Source organism: Oncorhynchus gorbuscha, linkage group LG17 (assembly GCF_021184085.1).
Source record: "Oncorhynchus gorbuscha isolate QuinsamMale2020 ecotype Even-year linkage group LG17, OgorEven_v1.0, whole genome shotgun sequence".
NCBI lineage: Eukaryota > Metazoa > Chordata > Actinopteri > Salmoniformes > Salmonidae > Oncorhynchus > Oncorhynchus gorbuscha.
The window spans coordinates 6,735,466-6,762,349 of record NC_060189.1 but is presented as its reverse complement, the minus strand read 5'-3'; the positions used below and the strand labels follow the sequence as shown (position 1 = coordinate 6,762,349).

Genomic DNA, 26,884 nt, shown 5'->3' with positions numbered 1-26,884 from the left:
CTCAGAATGTGATCTCACAGTGCGCGGTTGCTCCGGTGACCAGACAAATCCCAGACTGAGAGGTTCTGCTTCGAAACAATATGTCCTGTCACTAGTGATTTGTTACAAGTTAGGTACAGTGGTCAACATGTTGCTGAATAGAATGGTGGTATTTGGACTCTTTTGTCTGGGGATACTGTAGAGAGGCAGTGGCAATTCGAAGGCACTGGATTTGACAGGGTAAGGTTATGGGGCCTGAACTATGCTATCGGGTAGGCCGAAAATATTGTTGGTATCTCAGATTGTTCTGGCAAGTCTCATATTGAACCGTCATTGGGAGGAAGGATGTTTGAAATGCTTTTTACATTTCTATCCAAAACAATGTTTTAGAAAATTATGGAAGTGGAAATGTTATGCTCTTTGTAGACCTATACATAGCATGTATAGTTATAAAAAGACCCTATGATGCAGACATCTTATGATACAGACATCTTGTTGTCATTATATTCCTCATAGTGTGCTCTAACATATGCAGTGTCTTGATGAAATGTTTTTTTAAATCACATTCATTTCTTAAACAAAAAAAATGGTAATATCTAAAAAAAATGTTTAAAAAAAACTATTTTTTTTTAAATGTATTTTTAGAAATAATGTTTGGAACATTATATTCTTCAAATACATCACATTTCCAGAGTGGGCTACCAGGTACTTTTGAAGATATGACATTATTGATGTTGTAGGTCATTAATTAACCAATCACAGCAGTCCTTTACAATTGCACATTCAGTAAATCACCAACAGAGGGAGTTCTTTTTGAATCTGTTTTCCCATTCACTGTGTTGGAGGTGCTCATTAAATGCATCATCACTTAAAAATGAGCAGAGAGCCCACTCTGGAAATGTGATGTACTTGTAGAGCGGTAGTCATCAACCCGAGCGATCTCCTGGTCGATCACCAAACATTTCTGTTTAAAAAACAATGATAATGCCTTGCATACATATTTTTGCGGGGTTTTTGTGCTGATGGTGGTAGGTGCACTTGATTCAGCAGCCCTAGTGCCGGGAAGGCAAAGTGTTTCCTTTTTGAACAATTTCCTGTGTCTGAAGGTAGAACTCTGCCTCCCCGGCAGGCCCAGAGAGCAAATCAAGTGCACCATATAGGCCTACCGCAGGCCAATCAGATAACTCTGACCACCATGTTTGTACAGTTTCCTCAAGCCATAGACAGTAATAAGAAGCCTCGAACAATGTTAGAACCAAGACTTCACAGAGACTAAATGAATACAGCACAGAGCTGCTGTTTTTATGACTGAGTTCCTGTTTAAGTTGCTATTCAGACTGTCAACACTTTGTTCAACACTTTCATGAGCCATAAAATGTGCGTTCTCTCTACTTCCACTCAGGCTACAACCAGCACTGCAGCTGCACTGATGAGTATAGCAAAGTGTTCTGATAAGATTGCGTTGTTATATTAGTGTCTTGTCTGGATTGGTGCATGAGGCCTTACAGGAGGCGTTTGAAGGTCTATAAAGAGGCCTTACAGGAGGCATGTGAAGGTCTATAAAGAGGCTTTACAGGAGGCATGTGAAGGTCTATAAAGAGGCCTTACAGGAGGCATGTGAAGGTCTATAAAGAGGCCTTACAGGAGGCATGTGAAGGTCTATAAAGAGGCCTTACAGGAGGCATGTGAAGGTCTATAAAGAGGCCTTACAGGAGGCATGTGAAGGTCTATAAAGAGGCTTTACAGGAGGCATGTGAAGGTCTATAAAGAGGCTTTACAGGAGGCATGTGAAGGTCTATAAAGAGCCTAAAATGTCCACATGTGATTTTCACTGAAATAGTTTGTGGTAGAAATGTAAAAAGCATTTCAAACATCCTTCCTCCCAAAGAAGTTTCAATGTGAGAATTGGCAGAACAATCTGAGATTACCAAAATATTTTCTGGCTATTTTCCCGGAGTGGAATCGGCTAGATAAATACAGTAAGCGTTATTAGTAGTATTGGTAGAAAATACAATTTGAGAAAAATCAAATGTAACCCTTGCCAATACCTCCTCCCCTACTCACCCTATATACACCCCTCCTCTCGTCTCTTCTCTCCCATCCTCTCTCGTATCTACACCCACTCTCTTCTCCTCTCCTCTCTCCCCTCCTCTCTCGTATCAACACCCACTATCTTCTCCTCTACCTCTCTCACCTCCTCTCGTATCTACACTCACTCTCTTCTCCCCTCCTCTCTCGTATCTACACTCACTCTCTTCTTCTCTCCTCTCCTCTCTCCCCTCCTCTCTCGTAGCTACACTCACTCACTCACTCTTCTCCTCTCCTCTCCTCTGTCCCCTACTCTCTCGTATCTACACTCACTCTCTTCTTCTCTCCTCTCCTCTCTCCCCTCCTCTCTCGTAGCTACACTCACTCACTCACTCTCTTCTCCTCTCCTCTCCTCTGTCCCCTACTCTCTCGTATCTACATTCACTCTTTTCTTCTCTCCCCTGCCCATCGTCTCTCCATCTCCTCTCCCTCCCCAGGCTGCAACCATGACCCAGAGTGGAGGCGTGAACGTGCACAGCGCGGTGGCCGAGGATCGTCTGGAGGTGCTGCAGGTGTACCGTCTGCTGCAGTGCGTACGCGAGGGAGACGCCCCCGCGATAGAGAAGATGGTGCGCCTGGGCGTGCCCAACCTCATCAACCTGACAGAGCCCAGCGAGGGAAACGCCGCCATGCACCTGGCCTCCGTGGCCAACGACACCGACATGGTGCGCTTCCTACTCTCACAGGTAGGCCCAGTGTCCAATCTACCAATCATCATTTAGCGTTATCATTTACATTACATTAAAGTCATTTAGCAGACGCTCTTATCCAGAGCGACTTACAAATTGGTGCATTCACCTTATGACATCCAGTGGAACAGTCACTTTACAATAGTGCATCTAAATCTTAAAGGGGGGGGTGAGAGGGATTACTTATCCTATCCTAGGTATTCCTTAAAGAGGTGGGGTTTCAGGTGTCTCCGGAAGGTGGTGTTATCAGGCACGGTGTCCAATCTACCAATCATCATTTAGCGTTATCAGGCCCGGTGTCCAATCTACCAATCATCATTTAGCGTTATCAGGCCCGGTGTCCAATCTACCAATCATCATTTAGCATTATCAGGCCCAATCTACCAATCATCATTTAGCATCCAGTCCAATCTACCAATCATCATTTAGCGTTATCAGGCCCGCATTATCAGGCCCGGTGTCCAATCTCATTTAGCATTATCAATCAATCATTTAGCATTATCAGGCCCGGTGTCCAATCTACCAATCATCATTTAGCCCGGTGTCCAATTATCAGCATTATCCCAGTGTCCAGTCTACCAATCATCATTTAGCATTATCAGGCCCGGTGTCCAATCTACCAATCATCATTTAGCGTTATCAGGCCCGGTGTCCAATCTACCAATCATCATTTAGCATTATCAGGCCCGGTGTCCAATCTACCAATCATCATTTAGCATTGTCAGGCCCGGTGTCCAATCTACAATCATCATTTAGCATTGTCAATCATCATTTAGCATTATCAGGCCCGGTGTCCAATCTACCAATCATCATTTAGCATTATCAGGCCCAGTGTCCAGTCTACCAATCATCATTTAGCATTATCAGGCCCGGTGTCCAATCTACCAATCATCATTTAGCGTTATCAGGCCCGGTGTCCAATCTACCAATCATCATTTAGCGTTATCAGGCCCAGTGTCCAGTCTACCAATCATCATTTAGCGTTATCAGGCCCGGTGTCCAATCTACCAATCATCATTTAGCGTTATCAGGCCCGGTGTCCAATCTACCAATCATCATTTAGCGTTATCAGGCCCGGTTAATCTACCAATCATCATTTAGCGTTATCAGGCCGGTGTCCAATCTACCAATCATCATTTAGCATTATCAGGCCCGGTGTCCAATCTACCAATCATCATTTAGCATTATCAGGCCCGGTGTCCAATCTACCAATCATCATTTAGCATTATCAGGCCCGGTGTCCAATCTACCAATCATCATTTAGCGTTATCAGGCCCGGTGTCCAATCTACCAATCATCATTTAGCGTTATCAGGCCCGGTGTCCAATCTACCAATCATCATTTAGCGTTATCAGGCCCGGTGTCCAGTCTACCAATCATCATTTAGCATTATCAGGCCCGGTGTCCAATCTACCAATTATCATTTAGCGTTATCAAAACCATCACCTTCATCCAAAACAGGGTTCGCTGTCACTTTAAATGCTGATACTAGTGTAGTTCCCCTATTTGTGATTACAGCACAACATCGACCAAGAGGTCTGGACCTTTGTGCCGCAGGTGGGTGTGCAGTCATACAGTCTCTGGTTCAAGCCCTGCTCTAGCTCATTCCATGAACCGTTACAGTATCCATCGTCATATTTCCTGCTTGTTCTTTGGGCGGTTTAGAGCAGGTTTTTACTGTCAAGCACTTTTTCACAAATGTATTTGATAAAACCTTTAGCTCTATTGATCTTCCTCACCGTTTCCTCCCAGGGTGCACACCCTAACATCCAGGACAAGAAGGGGCGTACACCCGTCATCCTGGCAGCTCAGCTGGGCCATGACAACATGGTCGCCCTGCTGGCCAAGAATCACGCCAACATGGACGTGGTCGACACAGAGGGAAACGGTAGGTAGGGAGAGGTTCTCTACCCTGCTCCCAGATCTGTTTGCTGACTCCTGTGGTCGTTGTCTGTGACAGTGACTCCCGTGGTCGTTGTCTGTGACAGTGACTCCTGTGGTCGTTGTCTGTAACCATGACTCCCGTGGTCGATGTCTGTGACAGTTGACAGTGACTCCCGTGGTCGTTGTCTGTGACAGTGACTCCCGTGGTCGTTGTCTGTGACAGTGACTCCCGTGGTCGTTGTCTGTGACAGTGACTCCCGTGGTCGATGTCTGTGACAGTTGACAGTGACTCCCGTGGTCGTTGTCTGTGACAGTGACTCATGTGGTCGTTGTCTGTGACAGTGACTCCCGTGGTCGTCGTCTGTGACAGTGACTCATGTGGTCGTTGTCTGTGACAGTGACTCCCGTGGTCGTCGTCTGTGACAGTGACTCATGTGGTCGTTGTCTGTGACAGTGACTCCCGTGGTCGTCGTCTGTGACAGTGACTCCCGTGGTCATCGTCTGTGACAGTGACTCATGTGGTCGTTGTCTGTGACAGTGACTCCCGTGGTCGTTGTCTGTGACAGTGACTCCCGTGGTCGTTGTCTGTGACAGTGACTCCTGTGGTCGTTGTCTGTGACAGTGACTCCCGTGGTCGTTGTCTGTGACAGTGACTCCCGTGGTTGTTGTCTGTGACAGTGACTCCCGTGGTTGATATCTGTGACAGCGACTCCCGTGGTCGTTGTCTGTGACAGTGACTCCCGTGGTTGTTATCTGTGACAGTGACTCCCGTGGTCGTTGTCTGTGACAGTGACTCCCGTGGTTGATATCTGTGACAGCGGCTCCCGTGGTCGTTGTCTGTGACAGTGACTCCCGTGGTTGTTATCTGTGACAGCGACTCCGGTGGTCGTTGTCTGTGACAGTGACTCCCGTGGTTGTTATCTGTGACAGCGACTCCCGTGGTCGTTGTCTGTGACAGTGACTCCCGTGGTCGTTGTCTGTGACAGTGACTCCCGTGGTGGTTGTCTGTGACAGTGACTCCCGTGGTCGTTGTCTGTGACAGTGACTCCTGTGGTCGTTGTCTGTAACCATGACTCCCGTGGTCGATGTCTGTGACAGTTGACAGTGACTCCCGTGGTCGTTGTCTGTGACAGTGACTCCCGTGGTCGTTGTCTGTGACAGTGACTCCCGTGGTCGTTGTCTGTGACAGTGACTCCCGTGGTCGATGTCTGTGACAGTTGACAGTGACTCCCGTGGTCGTTGTCTGTGACAGTGACTCATGTGGTCGTTGTCTGTGACAGTGACTCCCGTGGTCGTCTGTGACAGTGACTCATGTGGTCGTTGTCTGTGACAGTGACTCCCGTGGTCGTCGTCTGTGACAGTGACTCATGTGGTCGTTGTCTGTGACAGTGACTCCCGTGGTCGTCGTCTGTGACAGTGACTCCCGTGGTCGTCGTCTGTGACAGTGACTCATGTGGTCGTTGTCTGTGACAGTGACTCCCGTGGTCGTTGTCTGTGACAGTGACTCCCGTGGTCGTTGTCTGTGACAGTGACTCCCGTGGTCGTTGTCTGTGACAGTGACTCCCGTGGTCGTTGTCTGTGACAGTGACTCCCGTGGTTGATATCTGTGACAGCGACTCCCGTGGTCGTTGTCTGTGACAGTGACTCCCGTGGTTGTTATCTGTGACAGCGACTCCCGTGGTCGTTGTCTGTGACAGTGACTCCCGTGGTTGATATCTGTGACAGCGACTCCCGTGGTCGTTGTCTGTGACAGTGACTCCCGTGGTTGTTATCTGTGACAGCGACTCCCGTGGTCGTTGTCTGTGACAGTGACTCCCGTGGTCGTTGTCTGTGACAGTGACTCCCGTGGTCGTTGTCTGTGACAGTGACTCCCGTGGTCGTTGTCTGTGACAGTGACTCCTGTGGTCGTTGTCTGTGACAGTGACTCCCGTGGTCATTGTCTGTGACAGTGACTCCTGTGGTCGTTGTCTGTGACAGTGACTCCCGTGGTTGTTGTCTGTGACAGTGACTCCCGTGGTTGTTATCTGTGACAGCGACTCCCGTGGTCGTTGTCTGTGACAGTGACTCCCGTGGTCGTTGTCTGTGACAGCCACTCCCGTGGTCGTTGTCTGTGACAGCGACTCCCGTGGTCGTTATCTGTGACAGCGACTCCCGTGGTCGTTGTCTGTGACAGTGACTCCCGTGGTCGTTGTCTATGACAGTGACTCATGTGGTCGTTGTCTGTGACAGTGACTCCTGTGGTCGTTGTCTGTGACAGTGACTCCCGTGGTCGTTGTCTGTGACAGTGACTCCCATGGTTGTTGTCTGTGACAGTGACTCCTGTGGTCGTTGTCTGTGACAGTGACTCCCGTGGTTGTTGTCTGTGACAGTGACTCCTGTGGTCGTTGTCTGTGACAGTGACTCCCGTGGTTGTTGTCTGTGACAGTGACTCCCGTGGTTGTTATCTGTGACAGCGACTCCCGTGGTCGTTGTCTGTGACAGTGACTCCCGTGGTCGTTGTCTGTGACAGTGACTCCCGTGGTCGTTGTCTGTGACAGCCACTCCCGTGGTCGTTGTCTGTGACAGCGACTCCCGTAGTCGTTGTCTGTGACAGTGACTCCCGTGGTCGTTGTCTGTGACAGTGACTCCCGTGGTCGTTGTCTGTGACAGTGACTCCCGTGGTCGTTGTCTGTGACAGTGACTCCCGTGGTCGTCGTCTGTGACAGTGACTCATGTGGTCGTTGTCTGTGACAGTGACTCCTGTGGTTGTTGTCTGTGACAGTGACTCCTGTGGTTGTTGTCTGTGACAGTGACTCATGTGGTCGTTGTCTGTGACAGTGACTCCCGTGGTCGTCGTCTGTGACAGTGACTCATGTGGTCGTTGTCTGTGACAGTGACTCCCGTGGTCGTTGTCTGTGACAGTGACTCCTGTGGTCGTTGTCTGTGACAGTGACTCCCGTGGTCGTTGACTGTGACAGTGACTCCCGTGGTCGTTGACTGTGACAGTGACTCCCGTGGTCGTTGTCTGTGACAGTGACTCCCGTGGTCGTTGTCTATGACAGTGACTCCCGTGGTCGTTGACTGTGACAGTGACTCCCGTGGTCATTGTCTGTGACAGTGACTCCCGTGGTCGTTGTCTGTGACAGTGACTCCCGTGGTCAAGCCAGAACAAACAGATGTGGGAGCAGGCTAAGAGATGGTGGAAATGACGGGCCAAACATCACCAGAGCCATATACTTAGAGAGTTGGGCCAACTTTCATATCGTTCTAATTCTAGACATTCAGTGGCATGGCGTTGTTTAAATATTCCTCATGTTATGTTAATGGACAGCTAACATGGCTGCCCTATCATCATGTAAATGCGTCATAATGAGGAAACCTCAATGTCCCATCTCTCTAAATACATGGCTCTGAACAACACCAACTGTAGAGGAGTTTTTTATATGTTCTAATCCCCCCTAACTCTAACCCCAACCCTAACCTCCCTGACCCTAACCCACCTGACCCTAACCCACCTGACCCTAACCACCCCTGACCCTAACCCCCTAACCCTAAACCACCTAACCCTACCCCCCCTAACCGTAACCACCTAACCCCTCCCCTAACCCCCTAACCTACCTAACCCTAACCCCCTAACCTTAACTCCTAACCCAACCCACCAAACCCTAACCTCCCCTAACCCTAACTCACCTAACCCTAACCCACCTAACCCTAACCCCCTAACCTACCTACCCCTAACCCCCCTAACCCTAACCCCCAACCCACCTAACCCACCTAACCTTAACCCCCCCTAACCCTAACATCTTAACCCTAACAGACAAGACGTTTCTCTCCAGGCACACTGTTCTACTGCATCTCTCCCACCAAGCGTCACATGCGCTGCCTGCAGGTGGCGCTCAACAGCAAGGCCAACGTCAACAACGTGTCCACAGCCGGGACGCCCATCTTTCTGCTGGCCTGCGAGCGCGCCCACGACTGTGAGAACATGTGCATCAGCATCCTGGAGAGAGGGGCTGACCCCAACGCCACCAACGAGGTAATCACAAGACAACCGCGCTGGACAGGACGCAATTGGCTATGACATCATCAGACATCAAATCACATGTTATTTGTCACAACACTGTAAATGAGGCGTTTGGTTTTGATAAAATTAAGAGTTTTCTTTTTGTACTTTACTTCAATCCTTTCTTATAATGATTATAAAATAGTGACAACCGAGATCTCCGCTCTCTTCCTAATACTCCGCCCTTCATTGCCTTCGTCTCCTTTACTTTGACATTAACATTAGACCGTTGCTGGCTCTCCTGTTCCCCCTCCAGGCGTCTGGTCGTTCGGCCCTGATGGAGGCAGCCAGGGCGGGAGCGGTAGACCTGGTCAGGGCCATCCTCCAGAAAGGAGGAAACCCCAACGCTGTGGACAAGAAGAGGATACACACTGCCCACCTCGCTGCAGAGGGGGGCTTCTTTGAGGTACTACAGAGTTGCTGGTTAACAAAAGGATACCTTAGTAATCAGGTTTAAAACCAGGTTCTTCAACATACGGTGCATTCGGAAAGTATTCAGACCCCTAGCCTTATTCTAAAATGGATTACATCGTTTTTTCCCCCCTCATCAATCTATACACAATACCCCATAATGACAAAGCAAAAATGTTTTGGGAATTTGTTGCAAATTTAATCAAATAAAAAAACTGAAATACCACATTTACTCTACTCTGTTGACGCACCTTTGGCAGAGATTACAGCCTTGACTCTTCTTGGGTATGACGCTACAAGCTTAGCACACCTGTATTTGGGGAGTTTCTCCCATTTTTCTCTGTAGATCCTCTCAAGCCCTGTCAGGTTGGATGGGGAGTGTCCCTGCACAGCTTTTGCCAGGTCTCTCCAGAGATGTTAGATTGGATTCAAGTCTAGGCTCAGGCTGGGCCACTCAAGGACCTTCAGAGACTTGTCCCGAAGCTACTCCTGCGTTGTCTTGGCTGTGTGCTTAGGGTCATTGTCCTGTTGGAAGGTGAACCTTAGCCCCAGTCTGAGGTCCTGAGCAGGTTTTCATCAAGGATCTCTCTGTACTTTGCTCCGTTCATCTTTCCCTCGATGCTGAATAGTCTCCCAGTCCCTGCCACTGAAAAACATCCACACAGCATGATGCTTCCACCACCATGCTTCACTGTAGGGATGGTGCCATGTTTCCTCCAGACATGACGCTTGGCATTCAGGCCAAAGAGTTCAATCTTGGTTTCATCAGACCAGAGAATCGTGTTTCTCATGGTCTGAGAGTTCTTTAGGTACCTTTTGGCAAACTGCAAACGGGCTGTCATTTGCTGTCACTGAGGAGTCTGGCCACTCTACCATAAAGGCCTGATTGGTAGAGTGCTCCAGAGATGGTTGTCCTTCTGGAAGGTTCTCCCATCTCCACAGAGGAACTCTGGAGCTCTGTCAGAGTGACCATTGGGTTCTGACCAAGGTCCTTCTCCCCTGATTTCTCAGTTTGGCGAGGTGGCCAGCTCTCAGAAGAGTCTTGGTGGTTCCAAACGTATTCCATTTAAGAATTATGGAGGCCACTGTGTTCTTGGGGACCTTCAATGCTGCAGATGTTTTTTGGTACCCTTCCCCAGATCTGTGCTTCGACACAAACCTGTCTCGGAGCTCTACTGGAATTCCTTCAACCTCATGGCTTGGTTTTTGCTCTGACATGCACTATCAACTGTGGGACCTTATATAGACAGGTGTGGGCCTTTCCAAATCATGTCTAATCATTTGAATTTATCACAGGTGGATTCCAATCAAGTTGTAGAATCATCTCAAGGATGATCAATGGAAACAGGATTAACCTGAGCTCAATTTCAAGTCTCAAATTGTCTGAATATTTATGTAATGAAGGGCATTTCTGTTTTTATTTTAAATACATTTGCAAAAATTTCTAAACCTATTTTCACTTTGTCATTTATATTAAAGTGAGCTCAATTTCAAGTCTCAAATTGTCTGAATATTTATGTAATGAAGGGCATTTCTGTTTTTATTTTAAATACATTTGCAAAAATTTCTAAACCTGTTTTCACTTTGTCATTTATAGGTTATTGATGAGGAAATGTGTTTATTTAATCCCTTTTAGAACAAGGCTGTAAAGGTAACAAAATGTGGAAAAAGGGTCTGAAAAGTTTCCCTGCTGCACTAAACTGTTATAGGAAGTGTTCTGGCTACATGACGAACACAGGCTGGAATCACTTTTCAGAAAGGCTGTATTTCATAATGGCCAATTTATTTTCAAAGCCTAGGGAAAAATAAACGATAAATGTATTGTTTATATAATGTGACATGGTGGCGTTAGACAGACCCTGTAGCGTTAGACAGACCCTATACTTGCTATGATGATTAACTATGCATTTAATTTGTTTAACATTTAATAATGTTATTTTGTTTTGCATTTTGTGCACACATGCTCACAGAAATAGGGTCTCATAAGCCCATATGGGCTAGGCACCAATTGGTGTATGACACTGAAATAAAAAATGAATAGGTTTGCAAAGGGAGGGTATATTACTGGAAACTTTCTAAGTTTACCAGTAAACTACCGGAATTTTGGTAACTTTCAAGTTTTTGGAAGGCAAACTGGTGGCAGTTGTGAAAAACGTCAATAGTTGGAAGAGTTGTAAAGTTAATAAAAAATTATTCCATTGTTGATTAGATGTATGTTTTTATTAACTAGGCTATTTTCTCTTGAACCATATGGTCTATCCATCGACTAGAAACTCATGTACTGTATGGACACATATACAGTACAGGTCAAAAGTTTGGACACACCTACTCATTCAAGGGTTTTTCTTGATTTTTACTATTTTCTACATTGTAGAATAATAGTGAAGACATCAAACCTATTAAATAACACAAATGTAGCAACCAAAAAAGTGTTCAACAAATCAAAATATATTTGAGATTCTTCAAATAGCCACCCTTTGCCTTGATGACAGCTTTGCACACTCTTGGCATTCTCTCAACCATCTTCATGAGGTAGTCACCTGGAAGACGGTTCAATTAACAGGTGTGCCTTGTTAAAAGTTCATTTGTGGGATTTCTTTCCTTTGTAATGCATTTGAGCCAATCATTTGTGTTGTGACAAGGTAGGGCTGGTATACAGAAGACAGCCCTATTTGGTAAAAGACCAAGTCCATATTATGGCAAGAACAGCTCAAATAAGCAAAGAGAAATGACAATCCATCATTACTTTAAGACATGAGGGTCAATCAATCTGGAAAATGTCAAGAACTTTGAAAGTTTCTTCCAGTGCAGTCAAAAAAAACATCAAGTGCTGTGAAGAAACTGGCTCTTATGAGGACCGTCACAGGACAGGAAGACCCAGAGTTACCTCTGCTGCAGAGGATAGGTTCATTAGAGTTACCTGGCTCTCATGAGGACCGCCTCAGGACAGGAAGACCCAGAGTGACCTCTGCTGCAGAGGATAAGTTCATTAGAGTTACCTGGCTCTCATGAGGACCGCCACAGGACAGGAAGACCCAGAGTGACCTCTGCTGCAGAGGATAAGTTCATTAGAGTTACCTGGCTCTCATGAGGACCGCCACAGGAAAGGAAGACCCAGAGTGACCTCTGCTGCAGAGGATAGGTTCATTAGAGTTACATGGCTCTCATGAGGACTGCCACAGGAAATGAAGACCCAGAGTTACCTCTGCTGCAGAGGATAGGTTCATTAGAGTTACATGGCTCTCATGAGGACTGCCACAGGAAAGGAAGACCCAGAGTTACCTCTGCTGCAGAGGATAGGTTCATTAGAGTTACATGGCTCTCATGAGGACTGCCACAGGAAAGGAAGACCTAGAGTTATCTCTTCTGCAGAGGATAGGTTCATTAGAGTTACCTGCACCTCAAATTGCATCCCAAATAAATGCTTCACAGAGTTAATGAAACAGACACATATCAACATCAACTGTTCAGAGGAGACTGCGTGAATCAGGCCTTCATTTTTATTTATTTTTATTTTACCTTTGTTTAAACAGGTAGGCAAGTTGAGAACAAGTTCTCATTTACAATTGCGACCTGGTCAAGATAAAGCAAAGCAGTTCGACACATACAACGACACAGAGTTACACATGGAATAAAACAAACATACAGTCAATAATACAGTACAAAACAAGTCTATATACAATGTGTGCAAATGAGATGAGATAAGGGAGATAAAGGCAATAAAAAGGCCATGGTGGCGAAGTAAATAAAATATAGCAATTAAAAGAACTGGAATGGTAGATTTGCAGTAGATGAGTGTGCAAAGTAGAAATACTGGGGTGCAAAGTAGCTAAATAAATAAATAAATACAGTAAATAAATTAATGGTCGAATTTCTGCAAAGAAACCACTACTAAAGGACACCAATAAGAAGAAGAGACTTGCTCGGGCAAAGAAACACGAGCAATGGACATTAATCAGGTGGAAATCTGTCCTTTGGTCTGATGAGTCCAAATTTGAGATTTTTTAATCCAACCGCCTTTGTGAGACGCAGAGCAGGTGAACGGATGATCTCTGCATGTGTGGTTCCCACTGTGAAGCATGGAGGAGGGGGTGTGATGGTGTGGGGGTGCTAAAATATAGTGATTTAAAAAAAAACTTTTTTTGGTTACTACATGATTCTATATGTGTTATTTAATAGTTTTTTAATGTATTTACTATTATTCTACAATGTAAAACAAAAAAACTTGAATGATTAGGTGTGTTCAAAATTTTGACTGGTACTGTACACAACAATTAATACTATATAGGAATATATATTTTTTAATGTTATTCAAGTGTACATTACCAACGTTACCGCACATTGCCATAGATTACCTGTTAATTACCGAAATTACTGTAGCTTTGGTAAATTACTGCTAGCTTTGCAACCCTAAAAATAAATCAAATTGATAGATTAGGTCTAATTCTCTTTTCCCTTCCAGGTGATAGTGGTGCTGTCTGCTTACTCTGCAGACTTGAGTGTGACTGCCTTGGACGGGAACACCCCCTTGCACGTGGCTGCAGCTGGAGGCTTCACTGAGTGCTGCAGGTTCCTGGCTCAGAGAGGTGGGGAACCTGACTGACTGGGCAGAGAGCCCACGGGTTGTGCAGGCTTTGGTTCCAGCCCAGCACTGCTAGCACACTGAATTCAATAAATCAGTCAACTGCTCATGAAGACATTTGATTGGCCGAATCGGATGTTTTAGTGATGGGATGGGTTTTAGTGACGGAACAAAAAGCCTGCACACCCTGTACCTCTCTAGGACCACGGGTGTTGACCTCTCTTTCATCCACAGAAGATTAGAAAGTCTCTAACCCTAGCACCATACATACTATAGCTAAAGTCAAGCAACTCTAACCCAGTACCATACATACTATAGCTAAAGTCAAGCAACTCTAACCCAGCACCATATATACTATAGCTAAAGTCAAGCAACTCTAACCCAGCACCATACATACTATAGCTAAAGTCAAGCAACTCTAACCCAGCACCATACATACTATAGCTAAAGTCAAGCAACTCTAACCCAGCACCATACATACTATAGCTAAAGTAAAGCAACTCTAACCCAGCACCATACATACTATAGCTAAAGTCAAGCAACTCTAACCCAGCACCATATATACTATAGCTAAAGTCAAGCAACTCTAACCCAGCACCATACATACTATAGCTAAAGTCAAGCAACTCTAACCCAGCACCTCTAACCCAGCACCATATACTATAGCTAAAGTCAAGCAACTCTAACCCAGCACCATATATACTATAGCTAAAGTCAAGCAACTCTAACCCAGCACCATACATACTATAGCTAAAGTAAAGCAACTCTAACCCAGCACCATACATACTATAGCTAAAGTAAAGCAACTCTAACCCAGCACCATACATACTATAGCTAAAGTCAAGCAACTCTAACCCAGCACCATATATACTATAGCTAAAGTCAAGCAACTCTAACCCAGCACCATACATACTATAGCTAAAGTCAAGCAACTCTAACCCAGCACCATATATACTATAGCTAAAGTCAAGCAACTCTAACCCAGCACCATATATACTATAGCTAAAGTCAAGCAACTCTAACCCAGCACCATATATACTATAGCTAAAGTCAAGCAACTCTAACCCAGCACCATATATACTATAGCTAAAGTCAAGCAACTCTAACCCAGCACCATATATACTATAGCTAAAGTCAAGCAACTCTAACCCAGCACCATATATACTATAGCTAAAGTCAAGCACCATATATACTATAGCTAAAGTCAAGCAACTCTAACCCAGCACCATATATACTATAGCTAAAGTCAAGCAACTCTAACCCAACCATATATACTGTAGCAAAGTCAAAGCCAACCCAGCACCATATATACTATAGCTAAAGTCAAGCAACTCTAACCCAGCACCATATATACTATAGCTAAAGTCAAGCAACTCTAACCCAGCACCATATATACTATAGCTAAAGTCAAGCAACTCTAACCCAGCACCATATATACTATAGCAAAGTCCAACTCTATATACTGTAGCTAAAGTCAAGCAACTAAAGTCAAGCAACTCTAACCCAGCACCATAAAAGTCAAGCAACTCTAACCCAGCACCATATATACTATAGCTAAAGTCAAGCAACTCTAACCCAGCACCATATATACTATAGCTAAAGTCAAGCAACTCTAACCATATATACTGTAGATAAAGTCAGCACTCTAACAGCACCATATATACTATAGCTAAAGTCAAGCAACTCTAACCCAGCACCATATATACTATAGCTAAAGTCAAGCAACTCTAACCCAGCACCATATATACTATAGCTAAAGTCAAGCACCATATATACTATAGCTAAAGTCAAGCAACTCTAACCCAGCACCATATATACTATAGCTAAAGTCAAGCAACTCTAACCCAGCACCATATATACTATAGCTAAAGTCAAGCAACTCTAACCCAGCACCATATATACTATAGCTAAAGTCAAGCAACTCTAACCCAGCACCATATATACTGTAGCTAAAGTCAAGCAACTCTAACCCAGCACCATATATACTGTAGCTAAAGTCAAGCAACTCTAACCCAGCACCATATATACTATAGCTAAAGTCAAGCAACTCTAACCCAGCACCATATATACTATAGCTAAAGTCAAGCAACTCTAACCCAGCACCATATATACTGTAGCTAAAGTCAAGCAACTCTAACCCAGCACCATATATACTGTAGATAAAGCCAGCCAACTCTTACCTGTAGATTACATTTTAAAATTCAAATTGCCTCCTGTGTCAACCCCAGGCTGCAACGCCAAGCTGAAGAATACCGAGGGTTTCATCCCCAGTCAGATTGCCAAGAACAACAACCAGAAGCCAGCCATGAAGGAGCTGAAGAAGGCAGAGCGTCTGGAGGTGAAGTTCTCCAAACCGGGCGCAGTCAATCCCAATGAGCTGTGGGCGCTCACGCTGCACGACTGGTCCTGCGAGCACGAGGCGTCGCTTCGCACCGCCATGGAGATCGCTGAGGAGGCTGTGGGTCCCGTGGAGACGGTTACCCGGGAGACGTTTGTGGCGGTGCTGCAGGATCACCGGGCGCCAGTGGATGACGAGAACCTCCAGAAGGTCATTCTAGAACTGATTGTCATTCTAGAATGTATAGAGCTGATGTTTAACTGTATGTGTTTGATATCTGATCTGTGGGACGTTGGGTTTTGTTATTGTTTATGGCTTTAATGGACAGCCCTCATGGGCAAAGCAGTACATTTTCTACACAGTGACTCTGGTTTACAGTAGTTCAATAGAAAGGTGAATAGGGTGTAATTTGAGAAGCAGACGGTTTAGTATAGTGTTTTACATTGTGCTCTTATTCTGCAGTATGTCCTGATCTATAGCTTCATGGATGCCAGAAGAAAAACACATCAAATTCAAATGAATTTTCTATCCAGGTGATTCTGGAGCACGACAAGAAGCGCGAGGGACTGATCAACGTGACTGATTTCTTCAAAGGGGTGCGCTACCTCCAAAAAGCCTTTACGCTTCCCTCCTACGAGCCCAAGAAGAAGAAAGCCGGGAAAGGGGGGAAGGGGAAAAAGAAAGGTAAGTTCGTCCTCCCCATGCCCATTTGCATTGTCCCTCCGGAGCTCATCTTCCGGCGCGAGGACGGCGGGCCGCCAAACTTCATGGTGGAGAGCTACCAGCAGTTCACCGACACCAAGCGGTTCGACCGCGACCACCCGCCGGGCCACCCCATCGAAGACGACTCAGCGTGGTACGTGGACGAGCCGGAGAAAATCTATATCAACATCAACTACTGTGTGAAGACGGGGGACCTGGAGTCTCTGAGCCTGGCCTTCAGTCAGGGGGTCCCTGTGGATGTGAAGGACTGCTACTATAAGACGCCCCTGATGACCGCCTGCGGGAGCGGGAACTACAGGGTGGCCAAGTTCCTCATTAGCCTGGGGTGAGCAATGAGCATTATACCACGGTTGTGGTCAATTCCATTTAAATTCCAGTCAATTAAGAAAGTTAACCAAATACCAATTCCAAATGTTCCTAATTGAAAAGCATGAAAAAATTATTGGAATTGCAATTTCAATTGAAAATGGAATTGACCCCAATCCTGGTGAGCAATGAGCATTACACAGCCCTCTAGTATTGCTTTTCCTCATTTTCAGTGCTGATGCTGGTTTATTCAGTAGTGATCAGGTTCTCAGTGCTGATGCTGGTTTTAATCAGTAGTGATCAGGTCTCAGTGCTGATGCTGGTTTTAATCAGTAGTGATCAGGTCTCAGTGCTGATGCTGGTTTTAATCAGTAGTGATCAGGTCTCAGTGCTGATGCTGGTTTATTCAGTAGTGATCAGGTCTCAGTGCTGATGCTGGTTTTAATCAGTAGTGATCAGGTCTCAGTGCTGATGCTGGTTTTAATCAGTAGTGATCAGGTCTCAGTGCTGATGCTGGTTTTAATCAGTAGTGATCAGGTCTCAGTGCTGATGCTGGTTTTAATCAGTAGTGATCAGGTCTCAGTGCTGGTGCTGGTCTATTCAGTAGTGATAAGTTTTTTTTTATTGATCATTAGTCAATGGGCCAGCTCTGGACCACAAGGGGCTTTCACTTATCAAGTCTATTGATCCCTATTTTGAGTGAATCTTATTCGATACTTGCCGATGCATCTTTACTGGTTTGGCGGGTGGTTAATCGGGTGGTTAATCGGTCAGTGATCAGGTTATTGGCCATTAATCAGGTATATGGATCTGCTACAGTGCTGACGTGACCGCGTGCGACCAGTTCAGTTGGACACCGCTGCACCACGCCTCACATGCAGGCCAGGTGGACATCGTGGACCTCCTGGTGCATTCTGGGTCATTGGTGGACGCCGTGGCCATGAATGGAGCCACGCCCCTCATGAGGGCCATCGAGAGCTGCAGACCGTGCTGTGTGGACTACCTCATCAAGGCCGGAGCCAAGGTGCAGGCAGAGAACAAGAAAGGTACTACTATTCATACTCTGCACTATACTACTATACTGTACTATACTATACTACTCTACTGTACTATACTACTCTATTCATACTCTTTTAAACGCTTGGTAAGACTGGTCAAACGGTAGTGGACAAATTATTAGGGACACCTGCTCTTTCCATGACATAGACTGACCAGGTGAATCCAGGTGAAAGCTAAGATCCCTTATTGACGTCACTTGTTAAATCCACTTCAGTCAGTGTAGGTGAAGGGGAGGAGACATGTAGATGAAGGGGAGGAGACATGTAGATGAAGGGGAGGAGACATGTAGATGAAGGTGAGGAGACGGGTTAAAGAAGGATTTCAATAGCCCTTTTGAGACAATGGAGACATGGATTGTGTATATGTGCCATTCAGAGGGTGAATGGGCAAGACAAAATATTTAAGTGCCTTTGAATGGGGTATGTTAGTAGGTGCCAGGCGCACCAGTTTGAGTGTGTCAAGAACTGAAAAGCTGCTGGGTTTTTCACGCTCAACAGTTTCCCGTTTGTATGAAGAATGGTCCAGCACCCAAAGGACATCCAGCCAATTTGACACAACTGTGGGAAGCATTGGAGCCAACATGGGGCCAGCATCCCTGTGGAACGCTTGCGACACCTTGTAGTCCATGACCTGACGAATTGAGGCTGTTCTGCGGGTAAAAGGGGTTGCAGCTCAATATTAGAAAGGTGTTCCTAATGTTTTGTGCACTCAGTGTATCAGGAATAGGGTGGCATGTTCATGTTATCAATAGTCCAGCAGATGGCCCTGTTTCCCTTGATGTGATGTATTCCTCCACTCCCCTCCAGCCCTCCCACCTCCTCCCCCGCAACCCCTTCCATCTCCCCCACAACCTCTTCCATCTCCCAAGCCACCTCTTCCACCTCCCCTCTCCACCCCCCTCTCCACCCCGTCCACCTCCCCTCTGCACCCTGTCCCTCTCCCCTCTACACCCCGTCCACCACCCCGTCCACCCCGTCCACCTCCCCTGTCCACCCCGTCCACCACCCCGTCCACCCCGTCCACCTCCCGTCCACCCCGTCCACCTCCCCTGTCCACCCCGTCCACCCCCCGTCCACCCCGTCCACCCCGTCCACCTCCCGTCCACCCCGTCGAACTCCCCTCTCCACCCCTTCCACCTCCCCTCTCCACCCCGTCCACCTCCCCCTCCCCGCCCACCTCCCCCCACCCCGTCCACCTCCCCTCTCCACCCCGTCCACCTCCCCTCTCCACCCTGTCCACCTCCCCCCTCCCCGCCCACCTCCCCCACCCCGTCCACCTCCACCCCTCCCCGCCCACCTCCCCCACCCCGTCCACCTCCCCTCTCCACCCCGTCCACCCCCTCCCCCTCCCCGCCCACCTCCCCCCACCCCGTCTACCTCCCCTCTCCACCCAGTCCACCTCCCCCCTCCCCGCCCACCTCCCCCACCCCGTCCACCTCCACCCCACCCCTCCCCGCCCACCTCCCCCACCCCGTCCACCTCCCCCTCAACCTCTTCCAGCCCAGCTCACAGTCTCTGGCTCCTCACTCACGCGTGAAATTAAAATGTGAGACGATAACAGGTCTATCATCCCCAAAATCCCTGTAGCAACTGTGGACAGGTGGAGAGAAAGGTGCAGGATAGAGGACTACTGTTATGTATGAAAGGTGCAGGATAGAGGACTACTGTTATGTATGAAAGGTGCAGGATAGAGGACTACTGTTATGTATGAAAGGGGCAGGATAGAGGACTACTGTTATGTATGAAGGATAGTGCTGTTATGTATGGTGCAGGATAGAGGACTACTGTTATGTATGGTGCAGGATAGAGGACTACTGTTATGTATGAAAGGTGCAGGATAGAGGACTACTGTTATGTATGAAAGGTGCAGGATAGAGGACTACTGTTATGTATGAAAGGTGCAGGATAGAGGACTACTGTTATGTATGAAAGGTGCAGGATAGAGGACTACTGTTATGTATGAAAGGTGCAGAGTAGAGGACTACTGTTATGTTATCTATGCTATTTCTTGTCCACATGTTGATTTCCAATTATTACCTCCACGTGTATCTGTGTATCACTGGTTTAGATTTGAATATACACTGCCATTCAAAGGTTTAGTGTCTCTTAGAAATGTCCTTGTTTTTGAAAGAAAGGCATTTTTTTGTCCATTTTTGAAATAACATCAGATTGCTCAGAAACACAGTGTTGTGTAGACATTGTTAATGTTGTAAATGACTATTGTAGCTGGAAATGGCTGATATTTAATGGAATATCTACATAGGCATACAGAAGCCCATTATCAGCAACCATCACTCCTGTGTTCCAATGGCACGTTGTGTTAGCTAATCCAAGTTTATCACTTTAAAAGGCCAAAAAGGCCCTTTTGCAATTATATTAGCAGAGCTGAAAACTGTTGTCCTGATTAAAGAAGCAATAAAACTGGCCTTCTTTAGACTAGTGTGTATCTGGAGCTTCAGCATTTGTGGGTTCGATTACAGGCTCAAAATGGCCAGAAACAAATAACTTTCTTCTTGAAACTCTTCAGTCTATTCTTGTTCTGAAAAATGAAGGCTATTCCATGTGAGAAATTGCCAAGAAACTGAAGATCTCATACAACGCTGTGTACTACTCCCTTCACAGAACAGTGTAAAATGGCTCTAACCAGAATATATTTTGCCAAGATAATCCATCCACCTGATAGGTGTGGCATATCAATAAGCTAATTAAACAGCATGATCATTACACAGGTGCACCTGTGCTGGGGAAAATAAAAGGCAGCTTTAAAATGTGCAGTTTTGTCACCCAACACAATTCCACACAACACAATGACTGAGCGTGCATTTGGCATGCTGACTGCAGGAATGTCCACCAGAGATGTTGCCAGTGAATGGAATGTTAATTTCTCTACCATAAGCCGCCTCCAACATTGTTTTAAAGAATTTGGCAGTATGTCCAACCAGCCTCACAACCTCAGACCACATGTAACCACGCCAGCCAAGGACCTCCACATCCGGCTTCTTTATCCGCGGGATCGTCTGAGACCAGCCACCTGGACAGCTGAAGAAACTGAGGAGTATTTCTGTCTGTAAAAAGGCCCTTTTCTGGCGAAAAACTCAGTCTGATTGGCTGGGCCCCTGCCCAGTCATGTGAAATCAATAGATTCGGGCCTAATGAATGTATTTCAATTGACTTTTTTCTTTATATGAACGAACTGTAACTTTGCAAAATCTTAGAAATTGTTGCATGTTACATTCATATTTTTGTTCAGTATAATAATATAGGCCATTTAGCCAATGCTTTTATCATAATTGACTTAGTCATGTGGGAATAAACTTTTTTTTTTTTTTTTACACACGGGTGGTCCCAGGAATTGAACTCACTGTCCTGGCGTCGCAAGCGCCACGCTCTATCAACTGAGCTCTGTAAGAGCACCGTGTATCTAGAGCATGTGTAACTGCTTTAGCTACTGTTATGTTACTCGGGAAGGGACAGAATAGGGTTCTAATTAAAATGCTATGGGTCTCATTTCAGAGCAGAATTGCCTGGACATTGCCAGAGCATATGGAGACATCAGGATAAGTGATCTGGTCCAGGCTAAGTTTGACAGCCTCCCCAAGTCCAAGGAGGGGAAGGGGAAGGGAGGAGGCAAACCTGTGGCCAAGCTAGCCAGCCTAGCTGGTCCTAAGGTAAATAACTACCTGGTTGTGGGGTTATGTTATTTCCTCACCATGGTTACAACCATACACATACTGCAGACTAGTTTTATGTGTCTTGTATATACACTGAGTGGACAAAACATTAAGAACATCTGCTCTCTCCATGACATAGACTGACCAGGTGAATCCAGGTGAAAGCTATGATCCCTTATTGATGTCACTTGTTAAATCCACTTCAGTCAGTTTAGATGAAGGGGAGGAGACATGTAGATGAAGGGGAGGAGACATGTAGATGAAGGGGAGGAGACATGTAGATGAAGGGGAGGAGACAGGTAGATGAAGGGGAGGAGACCGGTAGATGAAGGGGAGGAGACATGTAGATGAAGGGGAGGAGACATGTAGATGAAGGGAGGAGACATGTAGATGAAGGGGAGGAGACATGTAGATGAAGGGGAGGAGATAGGTTCTAGCGAGATGTTTGAGACATGGATTGTGTTAATATGTGCTATTCAGAGGGTGAATGGGCAAGACAAAATATTTCAGTGCTTTCGAATGGGGGTATGGTAGTAGGTGCCAGGTGCACCGGTTTGAGTGTGTCAAGAACTACAACGATGCTGAGTATTTCACGCTCGGCAGTTTCCCCGTGTGTATCAATAATGGTCCAGCACCCAAAGGACATCCAGCCGACTGGACACAACTGTGGGGAAAGATTGGAGTCAACATGGACCAGCATCCCTGTGGAACTCTTTCGACACCTTGTTGAGTCCATGCTCCCGATGAATTGAGGCTGTTCTGAGGAAAGGGAGGGGGGGGTGCATGCAACTCAATATTAGGATGATGTTCCTTATGTATGGTATACTCAGTGTGTTTTTTTTTATGTCTGACATGTGCTTCAATATGTATGTTATTTGCTATGTGTGTTATGTGTAGTGTTTGATTTGATGTGTGGATCTGCCTGTGCATGTGTGTCTTCATGTGTAACGTTTGTGTGCGTGTGTGTGTGTTTCCGTCTATCCGTCTCCATCCAGTCTGACTCTGTGTCTGCGACCTCCTCTGAGACGACGGTGAGGAAGGTTTCTCTGAAGGACAACATCATCTTCCTCAACACCCAGATCACCAGCGGAGCCACCAACCGCCTCGACATCAGCTTTGTGCCAAAAACAGTAGGTTCCCACTTCTCCGCTTCCTCCGTGACAGAAGGCACCTGATCTAGCCAATGACCTCATCCTTTAGCCTGTTGTTTTGTTCTCAACTTGTTTTTGCTATGGACGCACTCTTAGGTGGCTATTTTACATAACGTCAATTTATTTCTCCCTCCTCCCCTTTGTCTCGCTCTGCTGCCCCTCTCCCCCCTCTTTGTCTCGCTCTGCTGTCCCTCCTCCCCTTTGTTTCATTCTGCTGCCCCTCTCCCCCCTCTTTGTCTCGCTCTGCTGTCCCTCCCCTCCCTCTTGGTTCGTTCTGCTGTCCCTCTCCCCTCCCTCTTTGTCTCGCTCTGCTGTCCCTCCTCCCCTTTGTTTCGTTCTGCTGCCCCTCTCCCCCCTCTTTGTCTCGCTCTGCTGTCCCTCCTCCCCTTTGTTTCGTTCTGCTGCCCCTCTCCCCCTCTTTGTCTCGCTCTGCTGTCCCTCCCCTCCCTCTTGGTTCGTTCTGCTGCCCCTCCCCCCCTCTTTGTCTCGCTCTGCTGTCCCTCCCTCCCTCTTTGTCTCGCTCTGCTGTCCCTCCCCTCCCTCTTTGTCTCGCTCTGCTGTCCCTCCCCTCCCTCTTTGTCTCGCTCTGCTGTCCGTCCCCTCCCTCTTGGTTCGCTCTGCTGTCCCTCCCCTCCCTCTTGGTTCGCTCTGCTGTCCCTCCCCTCCCTCTTTGTCTCGCTCTGCTGTCCCTCCCCTCCCTCTTTGTCTCGCTCTGCTGTCCCTCCCCTCCCTCTTTGTCTCGCTCTGCTGCCCCTCTCCCCCTCTTGGTTCGCTCTACTGTCCCTCCCCTCCCGCTTGGTTCGTTCTGCTGCCCCTCTCCCCCCTCTTTGTCTCGCTCTGCTGTCCCTCCCCTCCCTCTTTGTCTCGCTCTGCTGTCCCTCCCCTCCCTCTTTGTCTCGCTCTGCTGTCTCTCCCCTCCCTCTTTGTCTCGCTCTGCTGTCCCTCCCCTCCCTCTTTGTCTCGCTCTGCTGTCCCTCCCCTCCCTCTTTGTCTCGCTCTGCTGTCCCTCCCCTCCCTCTTTGTCTCGCTCTGCTGCCCCTCTCCCCCCTCTTTGTCTCGCTCTGCTGCCCCTCTCCCCCCTCTTTGTCTCGCTCTGCTGCCCCTCCCCTCCCTCTTTGTCTCGCTCTGCTGTCTCTCCCCTCCCTCTTTGTCTCGCTCTGCTGTCTCTCCCCTCCCTCTTTGTCTCGCTCTGCTGCCCCTCTCCCCCAACGTTGTCTCGCTCTGCTGCCCCTCTCCCCCAATGTTTTCTCGTCTGCTGCCCCTCTCCCACCCCACCCTCTTTGTCTCACTCTGCTGTCCCCCCTTGTCTCCCTGCTGCCCCTCTCCCACCCCACCCTCTTTGTCTCACTCTGCTGCCCCCCTTTGTCTCGCTCTGCTGCCCCTCTCCCCCAATGTTGTCTCGCTCTGCTGCCCCTCTCCCACCCCACCCTCTTTGTCTCACTCTGCTGCCCCCCTTGTCTCGCTCTGCTGCCCCTCTCCCACCCCACCCTCTTTGTCTCACTCTGCTGCCCCTCTCCCAACCCACCCTCTTTGTCTCACTCTGCTGTCTCCCCCTTCTTTGTCTCACTCTGCTGTCCCCCTCCCCTTTGTCTATGTCTGCTGCCCCTCTCCCACCCCACCCTCTTTGTCTCACTCTGCTGTCCCCCTCCCCTTTGTCTATGTCTGCTGCCCCTCTCCCACCCCACCCTCTTTGTCTCATTCTGCTGTCCCCCTCCCCTTTGTCTATGTCTGCTGCCCCTCTCCCACCCCACCCTCTTTGTCTCACTCTGCTGTCCCCCTCCCCTTTGTCTATGTCTGCTGCCCCTCTCCCAACCCACCCTCTTTGTCTCCCTCTGCTGCCCCTCTCCCACCCCACCCTCTTTGTCTCACTCTGCTGTCCCCCCCTTTGTCTCCCTCTGCTGCCCCTCCCACCCCTCTTGGTTCGTTCTGCTGCCCCTCTCCCCCTCTTTGTCTCGCTCTGCTGCCTCTCCCCTCCCTCTTGGTTCGTTCTGCTGCCCCTCTCCCCCCTCTTTGTCTCGCTCTGCTGTCCCTCCCCTCCCTCTTTGTCTCGCTCTGCTGTCCCTCCCCTCCCTCTTTGTCTCGCTCTGCTGTCTCTCCACTCCCTCTTTATCTCGCTCTGCTGCCTCTCCCCTCCCTCTTTGTCTCGCTCTGCTGCCCCTCTCCCCCCTCTTTGTCTCGCTCTGCTGCCCCTCCCCTCCCTCTTTGTCTCGCTCTGCTGTCTCTCCCCTCCCTCTTTGTCTCGCTCTGCTGCCCCTCTCCCCCAACGTTGTCTCGCTCTGCTGCCCCTCTCCCCCAATGTTGTCTCGCTCTGCTGCCCCTCTCCCACCCCACCCTCTTTGTCTCACTCTGCTGTCCCCCCTTGTCTCGCTCTGCTGCCCTCTCCCACCCCACCCTCTTTGTCTCACTCTGCTGCCCCCCCCCCTTGTCTCGCTCTGCTGCCCCTCTCCCCCAATGTTGTCTCGCTCTGCTGCCCCTCTCCCACCCCACCCTCTTTGTCTCACTCTGCTGCCCCCCCTGTCTCGCTCTGCTGCCCCTCTCCCACCCCAACCTCTTTGTCTCACTCTGCTGCCCCCCCCTTTGTCTCGCTCTGCTGCCCCTCTCCCAACCCACCCTCTTTGTCTCACTCTGCTGTCTCCCCTTCTTTGTCTCACTCTGCTGTCCCCCTCCCCTAAAAGATAATGTCTATGTCTTCTAGCTGCCCCCTCTCCCTGCCCTGAGAAACTCCCTACCCCACCCTCTTTGTCTCACTCTGCTGTCCCCCTCCCCTTTGTCTATGTCTGCTGCCCCTCTCCCACCCCACCCTCTTTGTCTCATTCTGCTGTCCCCCTCCCCTTTGTCTATGTCTGCTGCCCCTCTCCCACCCCACCCTCTTTGTCTCACTCTGCTGTCCCCATTACAGTCCCCTTTGTCTATGTCTGCTGCCCCTCTCCCAACCCACCCTCTTTGTCTCCCTCTGCTGCCCCTCTCCCACCCCACCCTCTTTGTCTCACTCTGCTGTCCCCCCCCAACACTTTGTCTCCCTCTGCTGCCCCTCCCACCCCCCTCTCTCTTTTTTTTTTTTCACTCTAACATCTCTTCTCTCTATTTCTCTCCCAATCTTTCCTTCTCTCTTTCTCCCCTTCTCTAATTCTCTCTTTCTCGCTCTCTCTCTCTCCCTCCTCACTCCCTTGTCAGGTGTGGGGTAAGCAGCTGACCAGCAGCCAGCTGATTGAGAGGAAGGAGGAGAGGAGAGACCGTCTGTCCTACGAGGTGGACTTTGAGGACTTCATGATGCCTTTCAACCAGAACATCAGGCAGAAGGCCCAGGAACTGGGAGGCCTCAACAACTGACACAGACAGGGTGTCCCAAATGGAACCCCTTTCCTATTATATAGTGCACTACATTTGACCATAGGGCCCATAGGGCACAAACATAGTGTTTGTCAACATAGTGCAGTATATGGGGAATAGGGTGCCATTTCAGATGCACGCATAAAGAGACAAAAATAAACCATATGTCCAGTCAGTTTTGATTCAACTAGCAGTTTTTATAATGCCAGCATGCTATCAGATTGTTACTGAAATACAGGCCATATTGAAGCATTGTAACATAACGATAGACACCACAGTTCTTAGATCACCATAGGAGGTTGGTGGCACCTTCATTGGGGGAGAACGGGCTTGTGGTAATGACTGGAGTGGAATCAGTGGAGTGGGATCAAATACATCAAACACGTGGTTTCATTCCATTCGCTCTGTTCCAAACATTATTATGAGCCGTCCACCCCTCAGCAGCCTCCTGTGCTCTACATGTTTTAATTAAAGCTCGTAGTAGTTGATAGGAGTTGATAGGAGTTAATAGTGATGGAGTTGATAGGAGTTGATAGTATAGGAGTTGATAGGAGTGAATAGTATAGGAGTTGATAGGAGTTAATAGTATAGGAGTTGATAGGAGTTAATAGTATAGGAGTTGATAGGAGTTA

At 47.8% G+C, this 26,884-nt stretch overlaps 1 protein-coding gene across 2 annotated transcripts; it reads left to right on the top strand.

The window, feature by feature from the left end:
* Nucleotides 1-31: 31 nt before the first annotated feature.
* LOC124002147 (ankyrin repeat and EF-hand domain-containing protein 1-like) lies at nt 32-26,521 on the top strand. Of its 2 annotated transcripts, XM_046309455.1 has the most exons (12): nt 32-219; nt 2,505-2,753; nt 4,509-4,644; nt 8,456-8,655; nt 8,939-9,088; nt 13,556-13,679; nt 15,904-16,223; nt 16,547-17,061; nt 17,862-18,088; nt 21,614-21,768; nt 22,767-22,901; nt 26,097-26,521. In XM_046309455.1, exons 2-12 carry the CDS (start codon nt 2,514-2,516, stop codon nt 26,250-26,252), a joined length of 2,358 nt encoding a protein of 785 aa, XP_046165411.1. In that variant the 5' UTR covers nt 32-219; nt 2,505-2,513; the 3' UTR covers nt 26,253-26,521. The 2 variants fall into 2 exon arrangements, with proteins under 2 accessions (XP_046165411.1, XP_046165412.1); XM_046309456.1 differs by lacking the exon at nt 32-219 and having other exon boundaries at nt 2,432-2,753.
* Nucleotides 26,522-26,884: the final 363 nt, after the last annotated feature.